Here is a 14,908-nt window from a genome sequence, read left to right as displayed (position 1 = left end):
GCCCTACTATAGATAGCATCAGTAATGTTTATACAGAGTAGCATCAGTAATGTTTATACAGAGTAGCACCATAGGACAAACTACTTTCCCTTCTCCCACCATAGAGTATAAGGCTCTCTGTATTATGGCTTAAAACATTAGCAATGACTTAATAGTTTTCAACATACAGCTGATTTTGTTGGAGAAAGGTGTTACAGTATAGTCTTGTTAAGAACTTTATGTTTTACTGAGGAAAATGTCAATATATAATCAGTGAAAGTGGTCTACATATGATGTAATAATTGTTCATAATTCTTTTTAAACAACAAATGGGGGTAAATACGAATGAAAGAAGTAAAACCCATCTGGAACCTCGTGTTGTTCAGGGTTTTTGAGGCAATTCAGAGCTACCTGCAAGATTATGCAGTGAGATCCACCAGCTTGTTTTATGACTCAGAGCCATGAAAATCAAAGATAATAATGCACTTAATATCATTTTGTAAACTTATAAAGGGTTATTCTTAGAACACGAAGATTTGATAACTTTTAAAAAAAGAATTAAAGATAAAAGCCAATTTAAAATAAAATTATAATTTTTTCTTTCTTTTTTTAAATCCAGGATAGGTATTTATTCAATAGTAGCTGCTGTAGGTCTGCTTCTTTTTTTTTTTTTTTTTTTTTTTTTTTGAGATGGAGTCTTGCTCTGTCACCCAGGCTGGAGTGCAGTGGCACAATCTTGGCTCACTGCAACCTCCGCCTGCCGGGTTCAAGCAAATCTCCTGTCTCAGCCTCCCGAGTAGCTGGGACTACAGGTGTGCACCACCACGCCTGGCTAATTTTTGTATTTTTAGTAGAGACGAGGTTTCACCATGTTGGCCAGGCTGGTCTTGAACTCCTGATCTCAAGTGATCCACCCTCCTTGGCCCCCAAAGTGCTGGGATTACAGGCATGAGCCACCACACCCAGCTAACTTCAGTTTTTGATGAGACAGAAATGGGAAAATGTAGACTGGTTTACTACTTTATCTTATGATACACTGTTATTATAGTATAATATACTATAGACTACCCATTAAAGAACCAGGAAGGATATTCCGCTAGCCTTAAGAAGTAAATATTGAATATAAATATAACTTTCTACCTCATCTATAACATATTGATACATTTTATTACAAAGAAACTCACACATAAATGATTTGTCCTATTTATCATAATAGGCCACCAATCACTAGGAGCCAAGCTTCATCAGCTTAAGTCCTAGGTAGCATGTCTCAATGCATACATATTTATACGTTATTAACCGTGTTTCTTTTCTTTTTTTTGAGACAGAGCGTCCAGGATGGAGGCAATCTCGGCTCACCGCAACCTCCGCCTCCGGGTTCAAGTGATTCCGCCGCCTCAGCCTTCCTGAGTAGCTGGGATTACAGGCACGCATCACCACGCCCGGCTAATTTTGTATTTTTAGTAGAGATAGGGTTTCTCCATGTCGGTCAGGTTGGTCTCGAACTCCCGACCTCAGGTGATCTGCCCGCCTCAGCCTCCCGAAGTGCTGGGATTACAGGCGTGAGCCACCGTGCCTGGCTATTAACCTTGTTTCTAACTTCAGCATTGCACATCTCCTTAGTAAAGCAGTAGCCATTAGCAAGTCAGGTCCAACAACCGTCTTCCTCTGGTCCTCAAGGAGAGTCTCAGAGCCAGTTACACATAAACTATTTCATTATAACATGAAAATAGCAAGCCTTGGGCTATTGCAAAAGGCTTTTCAAATGTTGACCTCTAACTTGGAGAAAATAGAGGGAAGCAGAAATATAGGGTGCTAATTTGTGCTATAACCTGGTCTCATGTCGTGGTATGTTCCCAGTTGCAACATTTTTAATTTATAAGTGAGAAAGTAAAACAAAGCTTCATATCTGTGAAAGTGAAAAATTGTCCAGAAGTCTTCTATTCAAAGATCAATTAGCTTTTTCTTCCCAATAACTTACCAGAAAGAAATGGGTATTAGAAACCCTAAGGGGTTCTTTAAATAGGGGTCAGAAAAATATATAAAAATAAAAAACAAAGCAAGAAAGAACATTGTTTAAAAATAAAATGTTCTTTAAAGATGACTGCCCTCTCTTGAAAGATGAGTGCTATATTAAAAGGGTAGATGTATCTCTATAACTCATCGTGTTTATATGTAAATTCTCTGGCAGATATAAACCCATCTTTGTCTTCATCTTCTTTATCAAAAATATCCTCCACCAAAGCATCATGATGACTTTCATTCACCACCGCACCATGTTTTTCAAACTCCTTCTTTAAATATGCTTTAACCTACAAAATAACAGATCCCATTAATAACTTGGATTCATAAGATACCCACATTGAGCCAATCAACATCACAGACATGGACTGTTATTATATTTAGTTCATTTAACTAAATATAAGTTAAATGAAATATTTAGTTAAATGAACTAAATATAATAACTTCTAAACAGCCATTTTATGACATAGTTTTAATGATAATTAAAAAATAATACGAAACTTTTTCCCTTAAAAAAACTGTTGCTAAACTGCTACAGTGGAGACACAAAATATTGCTCAAAGGCAGGGCCAGATGTGATGGCTCATGCCTGTTATCCCAGCACTTTGGGAGGCCCAAGTGGGAAGATCACTTGAGGTCAGGAGTTGGAGATCAGCCTGGCCAACATAATGAAACCCCATCTCCACTAAAAATACAAAAAAAGTTAGCCAGGCATGATGGCATGTGTCTGTAATCCCAGCTACTCAGGAGGCTGAGGCGGTTGAATTGCTTGAACCCGGAAGGCGGAGGTTGCAGTGAGTCGAGATTGTGCTGCAGCACTCCAGCCTGGGCAACAGAGTGAGACTCTGTCAAAAAAATAAAAAATTAAAAAATTAAAAAAAAAAAAATATATATATATATATAACTCTCCCTATATATATATATATATATTGCTCAAAGGCAGAGATAAAGCTTATGTCATGTATACAATCCTCATATAGGGCTTATATTATTGGAAAACACCCAATGAGAGCATACTACTTGTTCTTAATCTGAATCTAAATTCCAGGCATTTCTCTTCTTTTTTTTAGACAGAATCTTTTTTTTTTTTTTTTTTTGAGACAGAGTCTCACTCTGTCGCCCAGGCTGGAGTGCAGTGGCACAATCTCGGCTCACTGCAAGCTCTGCCTCCCGGGTTCACGCCATTCTCCTGCCTCAGCCTCCCGAGTAGCTGGGACTACAGGCGCCTGCCACCACGCCCAGCTAATTTTTTGAATTTTTAGTAGAGACGGGGTTTCACCATGTTAGCCAGGATGGTCTTGACCTCCTGACCTCATGATCCGCCTGCCTCGGCCCCCCAAAGTGCTAGGATTACAGGTGTGAGCCACTGTGCCCGGCCTTTTAGACAGAATCTTGCTCTGTCACCCAGGCTGGAGTGCAGTGGCACCATCTCAGCTCACTGCAACCTCTGCCTCCCAGGCTCAAGCAATCCTCCTACCTCAGCCTCACAGGTACCTGGGACTACAGGCATGCGCTACCACATCTTGCTTTTATATTTTTTGTAGAGATGGGGTTTCACCATGTTGCCCAGGCTGGTCTTGAACTCCTGGGCTCAAGCAATCTAACCCCCTCAGCCTCCCAAAGTGCTGGGATTAGAAGCATGAGCCACTGCACCCCATGGACACTTCTCTTAAAACTAGATTAAATAGTGGCATCTTTGACTTGAATAAATGTCTGCAAGTAGTGGGTCTTTTGGGTTTGGTTATGATCATGCCACACTGATTGAGTCTAATCACAACCTTCCAATCTCAGAAAGTCAGGCCTGATAAGTGCCTAGACTACAATTTTTCATTTTCATTTGTTTTTTTGTTTTGTTTGTTTTTTTTTTTGAAATAGAGTCTCGCTCTGTCACGCAGGCTGGAGTACAGTGGCGTGATCTCGGCCCACTGCAACCTCCAGCTCCCAGGTTCAAGCGATTCACTTGCCTCAGACTCCCTAGTAGCTGGGATTACAGGCACCTGCCACCATGCCTGGCTAATTTTTGTATTTTTAGTAGAGACAGGGTTTCACCATGTTGGCCAGGCTGGTCTCGAACTCCTGACCTCAGAAGATCTGCCTGCCTCAGCCTCCCAAAGTGCTGGGATTACAGGTGTGAGCCACCATGCCTGGCCTCCATTTTCATTTCATTCAGATATTTAAAAATATAAATATTGTTTTCGATTTCCCACAAGATTCACCACAATGCAAATCAGCCTATATTTTCAGTTTTAATTACATCACCTCTCTTCCTTCTGTTTAGACCAGCAATTTCAAATCCTCTCTCCCCCAGCTTCCAAGAAGTACACATATAGTATATATTTATTTTTAAGTTAAAGTGATTTAATGCAGTTGTTAAAAAAGGGGGTAGGGGAGAGATGATGAAACTCTATGGATTAATGTAGAATGTATTTCTAGGATATATTGTGTGAATAAAGCAAAATGACAAAACAGTATGTATAGTTTGCTTCCTTTTGTGTAAGAAAGGGGGAAATAAGAGTATGTATTTGGATTTGCAGAAAGAAACACTGGAAGGATATATTAGAAACTAATAAAACTGAGCCAGGTGCAATGGTGCATGCCTGTACGTAGCAAGACCTCATCTCTACAAAAAAAACAGAAAGAAAGAAAAAAGTAATTAATAAAACTGGATGTGGGGATAATAGAATAGAAGAGGATGTGGGTAGGAGAAAGACTTTTAAAAATATGTAAATAATAGGCTGGATGCGGTAGCTCACGCCTGTAATCCCAGCACTTTGGGAGGCCGAGGCAGGCGGGTTACAAGGTCAGGAGCTTGAGACCATCCTGGCCAACATGGTGAAACCCTGTCTCCACTAAAAATATGACAATTAGCTGGGTATGGTGGCGTGCACCTGTAGTCCCAGCTACCTGGCAGGCTGAGGCAGGAGAATCGCTTGAACCTGGGATGCAGAGGCTGCAGTGAGCTGAGATCGCACCACTGCCATCCAGCCTGGCAACAGAGCGAGATTCTGTCTAAAAAACAAACAAACAAACAAACAAAAACAGTAAATAATAGAGACAAAGTCTTCCTATGTTGGCCAGGTTGGTCTTGAAGTCTTGGCCTCAAGCAATCTTCCTGACTCAGCCTTCTAAAGTGCTAGGATTACAAGTGTGAGCCACCTCACCCAGCCAAGAGTTTTAAATAAATATCTTTCTGCTGGGCACAGTGGTTCACATCTGTAATCCCAGCACTTTGCAAGGCCGAGGTGGGCAGATTACGAGGTCAGGAGTTTGAGACCAGCCTGGCCAACATGGTAAAACCCCATCTCTACTAAAAATACAAAAATCAGCCAGGCGTGATGGTGCAGCTACTTGGGAGGCTGAGGCAGGAGAATTGCTTGAACCCAGGAGGCAGAGGTTGCAGTGAGCCGAGATTTTGCCACTGCACTCCAGGCTGGGCAACAGAGCAAGACTTCGTCTCAGGAAATAAATAAATAAATAAATATATTTTTGTTTTGAACCATGTGACTGTGTTATATATTCAAAATTATTTAATGAAAGGGAATTAAAATTTATCTTGGATGGAAGAAAAAGGCATATGACTCGTAACACTATGAGGTGTTATAAATTTAGTGGCTGTGGATCATGAACCCCTGGTTCATAACAATTTGGCTTATTCAAGACTTAATCATTTCCTGGCCATTAGAATGAATTTGATCAAAGCATAGAAAGGAACTTGATATCTGACCAGTCAGGACAGAATGGAGTGTGAGTAGATAAAAAGCAGGAATAAATATCTCCCTCCACTTCTTTCCCCGCAGCAGCCAGACTAAGACAGGTATGTGTAGCAATGGCCGAATTATAAGGAGAAGCCACTTCTTCCTTTCTCTTTACCCAAAGGCTCAGACTTTGATGGGGCTGGAGCCCTGCTGTGTAAAACCCAGGCTGGGGTCTCTTTCTCTGGGGCAACCTGAACAAAACAGAACACGTAAGTTGCTTGCTGTTAATTGCCAGGAAAACACTACAAGATGTATTTAACAGCCAGTCTGCAGTTTTAACAGAAACTGTCCACATGAGATATTTCTCAGGACAGCTAGCTTCTTATACAGTAACTCCAGATGGAAACTGTCTTGGCAAAATGGTTCTTTCAAAGACCCAAAGGTAAGGATAAGATACAGTGAACCCTAAGCATTGGGAAGAGAAAAGCAAAAGATTGAATGGTGCTTTTTAAGTCTTAATATATTTCTCTCCAAAACAATGATTTACTATGAAAAAGTCCACTTTCAAAGCATCGGTATTTTAAGAAAACTTACAAGTAAATGTTACCTAAATAAAAGTAAATTTTAAATATACACATATTCATTTAAACAGTGAGTTACAAAAACAAAACAAAACAAAACCCCAAACAACCAAAGAAAAGTAGAAAGAGGAGTAGGAAGAAGGAAAGGTCACCTCATCTTTAGAGAGTTTCCAGTCATCATTAAGATCCATTTCTTGGAATGATTCATGGGATCTTGGTCCATTTCGAATCTCCAGGAGATCAATATTAAATATCAGTGTACTTTCTGGGGGAATTTTACCTGACATGAGGAAAGAAGTCAGAAAGTTTTAAAAGAGCCAAAAGTTTTAATAATAGAAAATTTATGGTAATGGACAAAGTATTTTTTTTAACTGAATTAAAGAGCCTTCCTAAGATTGTCATATATGATGAAAATTATGTATATTATATTTTACTAAAATAGAATAGAGTAAAAGAAGAAATAATATAAACTAGCAGAGCAAAAGCATTCTATCTTTGGCTTCGCAATTAAAATGTAAATACACATACACACAATGCATATACATACACAGAGATGTACCTAATGGCTTAGGTATTACATTTCTAATATAATTAATATATTACATATTATACGTCAAGAAGGACTTAAAGGGTTTTAGATAATTCGGAGTTAAGTATATTACAAGTAATAAACTAACTTTTTGGTCAGAAAGTCCTGACTTAGAAATACATACAGTATTGCCATTTCTACCACTGGAAGGCATTTCTACCCATATAATTGAGTGAGCTCTGGTGTCACACTGTCTGAGACTGAAGTTTACATTTGCCCATCTCTAAGCCTCAATTTCCTCGTCTATAAAATGCAGATAATAAATTTCCTCCTCAGGAGTCTGTTGGGAGGATAAAAGGAGAAAAATCCATGCAAAATACTTAGCATTAAACTTGACAAATAGTAAACTCTCAATACATGTTATTGAGGTATAATTTTCTCACAGGCTTTAAAAATAATGCAGGAAGGTTTAACAATTTCAGAAAGTTAGGAAACACTACCTCTGATATAGAACATTATATATATGTTGAAGACATTTCATGGGAGGGGAGAAATTAAAATGAATTTCTGAGAAGGGAGATTAAAAATCTTTAAAAGTGAAAAGAGCTTTGTTAAAATCCCAGGAACCTGAAACAAACAAACAAAAACACCCATCTGTGGAGTATGGACAATTGTTTTTCTCAAACTTGTTTCCTTATAACTATATTTAACATACAGGTCTGTGTAAACATGTTAAATATTTCTTAGTCATCCTCCCCCCATCCCACATATTTCCATGAAAGAACATTCATAAATTCCAAAGAGAAGATTTATAAAGTGTGCTGAAGCTTACCATTTCAGATCTAGACAGAGATGCGACATGCGCTAGGTTGTTGATAAAACTGGTATCTTTCCAAAAGAGGCATGCAAGCATGTACTAAAAGACTACAAAATTAGTGTTAAATACAGATTAGAAAAATTAGTTTCATGGCATTCAGTTTGAAAGAAATGACTCAAATTTAGATCTCTACTTATTGTGAAGTAAACTTGAGTTAAATATAGTATGAGAAAGAGTAATGGACTAATACAACGTACAGTAGTCCCCACTGGGGTATGTCCCAAGAATCCCACTGGATGCCTGAAACCGTGGATAGTACCAAAACCCATACACACAATGCTTTTTCCTATACAAGCATATCTGTGATAAAGTTTAATTTATAAAATAGTCATAGTAACAGATTAAAAATAATAAAATAGAACAATTACAACAACATAGCATAATAAAAGTTATGTGAATGCGATCTGTCTCTCATTCTCAAAATACCTTAATATTTTCAGACTGCAGTTGACCACAGGTAACTAAAACTGTAGAAAGTGAAACCACAGGTAAAGGGGGACTACTGTATATAAATATTAAAGGTGAGACAATAAAGATAAAATGAAAAAATTCTCAGCATCAGAAAAAATTTTCTAGATACTTGGTTTTCTTCTCTAAAGAGGATTATAACTAAAAGAATAATTGAATTTGGTTAGTAAATCTTATCCTATGAACAAGATTTGTATAGATTTGTATATTTTGGAATACATTATGCTTGCCATATGGCATCTGTTTTCCTTCTCAGGAAACGGGCTGTGAATCCTGACTCCTCACTTTTGTCAGTGGTTAACCTTAGACTTCAGGATGCTATGAAGTCTGTATTTATACTATATCAGAGTGGTTGTCTGTCTGGTTCTGATGACTACTTAAACTTTTTTTTCTTCATTACATAAGTAACACATGCTCATTGTAGAGCACATACTTGGATGATAAAACCAGAAATAAATATGATTCCCAGTATCACAGTCCATTTTTTACATTCTTATTTATTTCCTTATGATTAACTTTCTATGTATATGTACTTTTTCCTATATTTACTATCATATATACTATAGGTTTATTTTCTACTTTTATATATAACACTGTATCTCACACATTTCAGATATAATTTTTAAACTCTTTGGAAATGCCATTTTAAATAACTGGGCCATATTTTATTTAGCTAAATTCTTATCAGTATACCACTTAGGACAGTTCCAATTTTTTGCTTAGAAACAATGCAATATGGACATCCCTGTTCACAAATTTTTTTCCTGATATCTAACTATTCCCTTAGGTTTGAAGGAATTATAGAATAAATGCATATAGACATCTTCAGACCTCTTTTTTTTTTGAGATGGAGTCTGCCTCTGTCCCCCAGGCTGGAGTACAGTGGCACGTTCTTGGCTCATTGCAACCTCTGCCTCACATGTTCAAGCAATTCTCCTGCCTCAGCCTCCTAAGTAACTGGGATTATAGGCGCACGCCACCACGTTCAGCTAATTTTGTATTTTTAGTAGAGACAGGGTTTCACCATGTTGGCCAGGTTGGTCTCAAACTCCTGACCTCAAGTGATCCACCCTCCTTGGCCTCCCAAAGTGCTGGGATTACAGGTGTGAGCCACCATGCCTGGCCCAGACCTCTTGATATATATCACAAAGCAGCTCTTTGGAAAGTTGCAGGGGTTCTCACTTGAACAGCAGTATATGTGTCTGCCCTGAAAAACTAGCACAAAAGCTGTCCGGACCAGCTAGCCAGCTTGCTTCTGCTTTGTGACACAGGGAGAATTAAATTCATTTCATGTCACGCTATGATTTTTTTAAAATACATTGTTAAAAGCTTTATAAATTTTAAAACGGGAATGAAAAGAACTCCCAGTTTGCTGTGGGAGACTTAATATTCATGAAGTACAACCCATATATAACGCACATCTAAAATGCATTCAATACTTTAATAATCTATATTTCACATGTTCAACTCATCCACACACTTATGTTAAGGGATCTTTCTTTCTGCATTGTTAAAGTAAATTGGTGAGTTTCAGTTTGGGGAGATGAGAACATTCTGAAGATGGATAGTGGTGATGGTTCCACAATAATGTGAATGTATTTAATGCCACTGAACAGCGTACTTAAAAATGGTTCAAATGAAAAATTTTATGCATATTTTATCACAATTAAAACAACCCACCATATTGGTGAACAGTATTAATAGACCTCAATGCTCTTTTTTTATTGTTAGCATGGTTGCCCATTTAGACATTACGGCCTTAAACTGGCCATTTCAATTGATAATCAAGACATAATACAGTTGCTAAAGGAATGCATACCCCCTATTAACTTCTAGGAAAAAAAAAAAAAAGTTGTAGTGACTCTAACTTCTGTCTCCTAATCCAGAGAACAATTCTAGTGCTATAGTAAGAAATACAGAAATACTATTACCTTTTCCTTCTTTTCCATAGCCCAGAGCAGGAGGAATGATTAGTTTTCTCTTCTCTCCTACACACATTCCTTTCAAGCCCTGGTCCCAACCTTTGAGAGCCTCCAGGATGCCCAGGGTAAACCAAATGGGCTGACCATTGTTATGTTTGTGACTATGATAGAAAGAAAACACATTAGAACTCCTTATTAACTCTAAAAAAATTTCTTTAGTGCATTTTCCCACCAGTAAGTGGTTATTAGTTTAAAAATTAATAAATACAGCTATTCTGTATTTGCACACACACACACACCTCCAAGTCAAGTTTATAGGAATTCAATTCACTGCCCATCTTTCTTGATGCAAATTTCACATACTTGACTGGGCTTAAGAAAGACAGAGGAAATAATAAAAACAATTAACAACCATTGGAACATTTGTTGTATACCAGGAATTATTCTAAATTTTATTTTATTTTTTGCCTCTTAACCCTTACAATAAGCCTATAATGTAAGTACCATTACTACCCCATTGTACATATGAGAAAACATAGGTTAAGTGTTCCAGTCTTTAAACCTAACTCCAAAGTTCAAGGTCTTAATCACAAAGTTATGTTGTCCCAGGAAGGCCACTAAGTTGCAGAACAGGGAGAAAATAATGGAAAAATGGCTGAGTTTGGGAAGGAGATTGAAAGGCTAAGGAGAATTTACTGCCAACATATGTGGGTCCATATGCACACAGATATGGAGAGTGAGAAGCACAGTGTCTTATATCCTGCTTACAAACTTTCCTTAGCTATGGCCTGCTGATGGCTCTGACAGGTAGAAAAGGCTGCTTTTCATCCCTAAATCCCCACTGAGACCCTAGCCCAGTTTCCTCCTCAGGGGTCTACAGTGGGGCTATATAGGAAAGTCTGGAAGAGTAGCCCCTCAAGGACTGGTGTATTAGTCCATTTTCATACTGCTATGAAGAAATATTCGAGACTGGGTAACTTATAAAGAAAAGGAGGTTTAATGGACTCGCAGTTCCACATGGCTGGGGAGGTCTCACAATCATGGCAGAAGGCAAAGGAGGAGCAAAGGCACGTCTTACATGGTAGGGGCAAGAATGAGTGTGCAGAGGAACTGCCTTTTATAAAACCATCAGATCTCATGAGACATTTACTATCACAAGGAGAACAGCATGGGAAAAACCTGCCCTCATGATTCAATTACCTCCCACCGGGTCCCTCCCACAACATGTGGGGATTATGGCAGCTACAATTTAAGATGAGAATTGGGTGGGGCCACAGCCGAACCCTATCAACTGGGGAGGAGGGAAATAGGATGTCCTGGCTCATAAGCTGAAGAGAGTCTAGCCTAGGAAAACCAACCTGCCGAACTACATACAGGGAGGCTTGAGGGCTGAGTAATGCCTGATCCCTACCTAGCTCCCTTTCAGTGCAATAAGGAAAATATTCTATTCAAGGATATCTTGTAGGTGAGAAAAAGAAGTCACTGTACTAGGCTTCATGAGTACCATGGTTACTAAATCTGGGTAATGCCATTTTTTCCTGTAATTTTGCCCAATGATCAAAGTAACAAAATGCCAACTGTAGAAAATTTGGGAAGGCTAGAAATGAAAAAAGAAGCAGGAAACATTCTACTACTCATCACTGACTACAATTTTAGCATAGTTCTTGTTAGGGCTAAGCAATTTATCCCATAGGCTATGGTTCTAGAGATGGCAAATGTGCTTACAAACTGATCATTTGATGGTATTTCTTTTTCTTCAGAGTGGAGTCTCGCTCTGTTGCCCAGGCTGGAGTGCAGCGGTGCAATCTCGGCTCACTGCAGCCTCCGCCTCCTGGGTTCAAGCGATTCTCCTGCCTCAGCCTCCTGAGTAGCTGGGACAACATGTGTGCACCACCACGCCCAGATAACTTTTGTATTTTTAGTAGAGATGGGGTTTCACCATGTTGGCCAGGATGGTCTCGAACTCCTGACCTCATGATCTGCCTGCCTCGGCCTCCCAAAGTGCTGGGATTACAGGCGTGAGCCACCGCGCCCGGCCCATTTGATGGTATTTCTTCATGATGTCTACAGTTAGCAGCTTCTGACCCATTTACATGGAGGCTGCATGATAACAGTCCCCTCATCAGGTATTAGAACTTAGCAGCAAACTGCTAAATAATATTCCATGGCTACCATCAAAGTCAGCACAGGTTTTTGGTTCAGAGATCTGAAAGAAGTCAGGCTGAGTCTAAAAGAGATCAGACTAAAAATAACAATGTAACTCAATTTTCAAAATGCAAATCACATCATTTAATATCCGCTGTGGCACTCACCTAGTTGACAAGAAGAAACGGCTGTTGAGAATTCTAAGGCAAGCCATTTTTCTGGAACTTTTTCCCAGGGCTAACAGTTCAGAGAAGAGCCCCATTCATTTCCCCAACCCTCAAGACAGACCAGGTCTGAATGCCCAGTAAAGGCAGTTTATTAGAAAACTAGGTGGAGGATGGGATATGAAGATTCACTCTTTTAATTCATGTTATTCCCTCTACCTACAACATCCTTCCCTACTTGCCCCCTGGAAACCTCCACCCATCTTCCAAGGTTCATTTCAATTATGGTCTCTGGGAAGTCTTTCCCTTTCCCCACCCCATGGAGTCGAACTACTTCCAGGCCCAGTTACGCTTTGCTAGCACTTTGAATATTCTGTACCCTATATCATTGCATTATTTACTTGTCTTTCTCCTGCCTGTACATGGTGTACTGTTAGAGGACAAGAACCTGCTTCTAGCCATCTTTGCGTCTCCAGGACCTGACTTGTGACCATTCAATAAGAGTTTGATAGACGGACAGATTAATGAATAGATGAAGATGATTAGAAGCCAAAATTTCTGAATCTTCCTGGCACCCAGAACATGGCTTAACATCAAGGAAATGCTCACTAAATACTTTCATAATGGAATGAATGGAACCGATGCCTAATTGAAAATCATTAGGCTGTAAACCATTTCCATGTTCCAATTTCTTCGTTTATAGATCAAAAATGATAGTGTAACCACCTGAAAATCCTTCACCTAGACTTCCAAAACCACATCCACCTCATCAATGAAGTCTGACTCTCTAGAAAGAAGCAAATGACTGAAATCATGGTCCTGTGCCTTGACCAAAATGCCATCCGTCAGAACAAAAGAAGTAGGTCAGTGAAACGGCATTAGTATATCCTTCAACAGGCAAGTAAGTGATTGTGTAGTTTGCTTTTGAAGTCGCTGTGAAAAGTTTTAGGTGAACATCACCTACACCACATTAAAAATGGAATCCAGTCATTTTCTCTAAGAAATGGAGTTTGAGATATGATAATTCTTTTGGGCTTTTTCTACTTATTAGCCAATTATACACCCAGATATATTTCTGCAATATTTCAAAGATTCTAGTTCTAATTTTTATAATAAAAAAATTAACAGCCTTTTCCAGACCACATGTTTCCAACAAGACCTTCAAAGGCCTCGCTCGCTATATAAAACTGGCTTTAAACAATTTCCTTTCCCAAAGAAGGAAATAAGATATTTCGGTTTTGTAAAAGAGGTAAAACGAGGTACAGGCCACCTTTCCTGCTGGAGAGCTGGCATAAGTGAGTGGATTCTTAATTGCTATTTTACCTGCGGGGCATAATTACTTACGTGGAGTGAAACAAGGAGCCGTCCTTTTCTAAGTAGCCTTCATAGTGGACCAACATCAAATCCCCTCCTTTGGTCTTGCGATGGCAGATGAATGGCTTCTGGAGAACTTCAATTTTCACTTCTGGTTCAGGGATCAAAGCCCCAATCAAAGAAGTGACGAACAGAGTCAAGACCGCTTTCCACAAGAAAAGCCTCATGTTGCTGAGGAAGGAAAGAAGTCCCTACAAAAGCAGCGAAAGGGCCCTCGACTTCATAGATTTAAGAATGTAGTTCAAGGCTTAGGGACAATGGCTTCAGGCAAGTTCAGGACTCCCCCTTCTTAGAAGACGTGGCACATTTACCACCAACTTTCTCACGGGTCACGAACCTACCTTTAAAGAGTTAAGCCCAAATGCGGGCCTGACTGGCTCTTATAACGCGGCCGCCTGGGAATAGCGGCCTCCCATTGGCTGTTGGTGCTGTCCTTCAGGCAGCTCTCAAGCCAATGACACTGCAACAATGGAATTTACAGCCCGGTAGAGCCGGGCAGCTGCCAAGCGGCGCATCATCCCGTGTGGTCCTAGAGCCCGGCGGATTTCAGAATTCAACCGGCGTGGATTTTGGGAGAGGGGCGGGGCGCAGAGCCAACCGGAAACTCCTCCGGCTGATTTATCTCTGTGAAGAACCCCGCTGAGAGAGGTAGGAAGAGTCCCGGGGCCCTATGAAATCTTCGGCGTTCCAGGAAAGACTCGTTTACTGTCGCCGTTGGAGAGCGGCCCCCCAAGATGCCACAATCCTAGGATTTTGCTATTGCTCATAAACCGTAAAGACTGACATACTGCTTTAGGGTTCACAAAGCGCGTTCCCGTTGCACGAACCTCACTACAACCAGTAAGGCAGGTTCTTTTTTCCCATGTAAAAGAGAAGTAAATTTAGACCAGGAGTTATTAACTGTCCTGCTTAAGGTTATTTGGCCCCGAAGCAGATGAGCTCTGCCTTCATACCAGGTCTGATTCATTCCACAGCACCACGTCATGTTATGGCTGCTAATAATTTATCCCTTAAGTTACCTTAGAGGGTAAATAATGAGTTACGACTTGCAGACTTCCGCTTTAAAGAAGAAATGGTAATCATGGTTACGAATTACACAGCCTCATAGTAGTTTACATTTTCTAGTTTTACATTTTTTGCCTAAGTTCAAAA

At 39.6% G+C, this 14,908-nt stretch overlaps 1 protein-coding gene across 2 annotated transcripts; it reads right to left on the bottom strand.

Annotated features, from left to right (window-relative positions):
* Positions 1-590: 590 nt before the first annotated feature.
* FKBP14 (FKBP prolyl isomerase 14) lies at positions 591-14,112 on the bottom strand. 2 transcript variants are annotated; one of them, XR_008526814.2, is made up of 5 exons: positions 13,727-14,112; positions 10,083-10,234; positions 6,430-6,557; positions 5,726-5,947; positions 2,166-2,291 (listed from the first exon to the last, which is right to left on the bottom strand). XR_008526814.2 is itself a non-coding variant. In NM_001133982.1 (4 exon segments), coding segments are annotated over 4 exon segments (636 nt in total). In that variant the 5' UTR covers positions 13,924-14,054; the 3' UTR covers positions 591-2,132.
* Between the last annotated feature and the right edge of the window lie 796 nt (positions 14,113-14,908).

The sequence above is a fragment of the Pongo abelii genome, chromosome 6 (genome assembly GCF_028885655.2).
Source record: "Pongo abelii isolate AG06213 chromosome 6, NHGRI_mPonAbe1-v2.0_pri, whole genome shotgun sequence".
In the NCBI taxonomy this organism is placed as follows: domain Eukaryota; kingdom Metazoa; phylum Chordata; class Mammalia; order Primates; family Hominidae; genus Pongo; species Pongo abelii.
The sequence above is the reverse complement of the archived record's forward strand: the minus strand, read 5'-3'. Positions and strand labels throughout refer to the sequence as shown.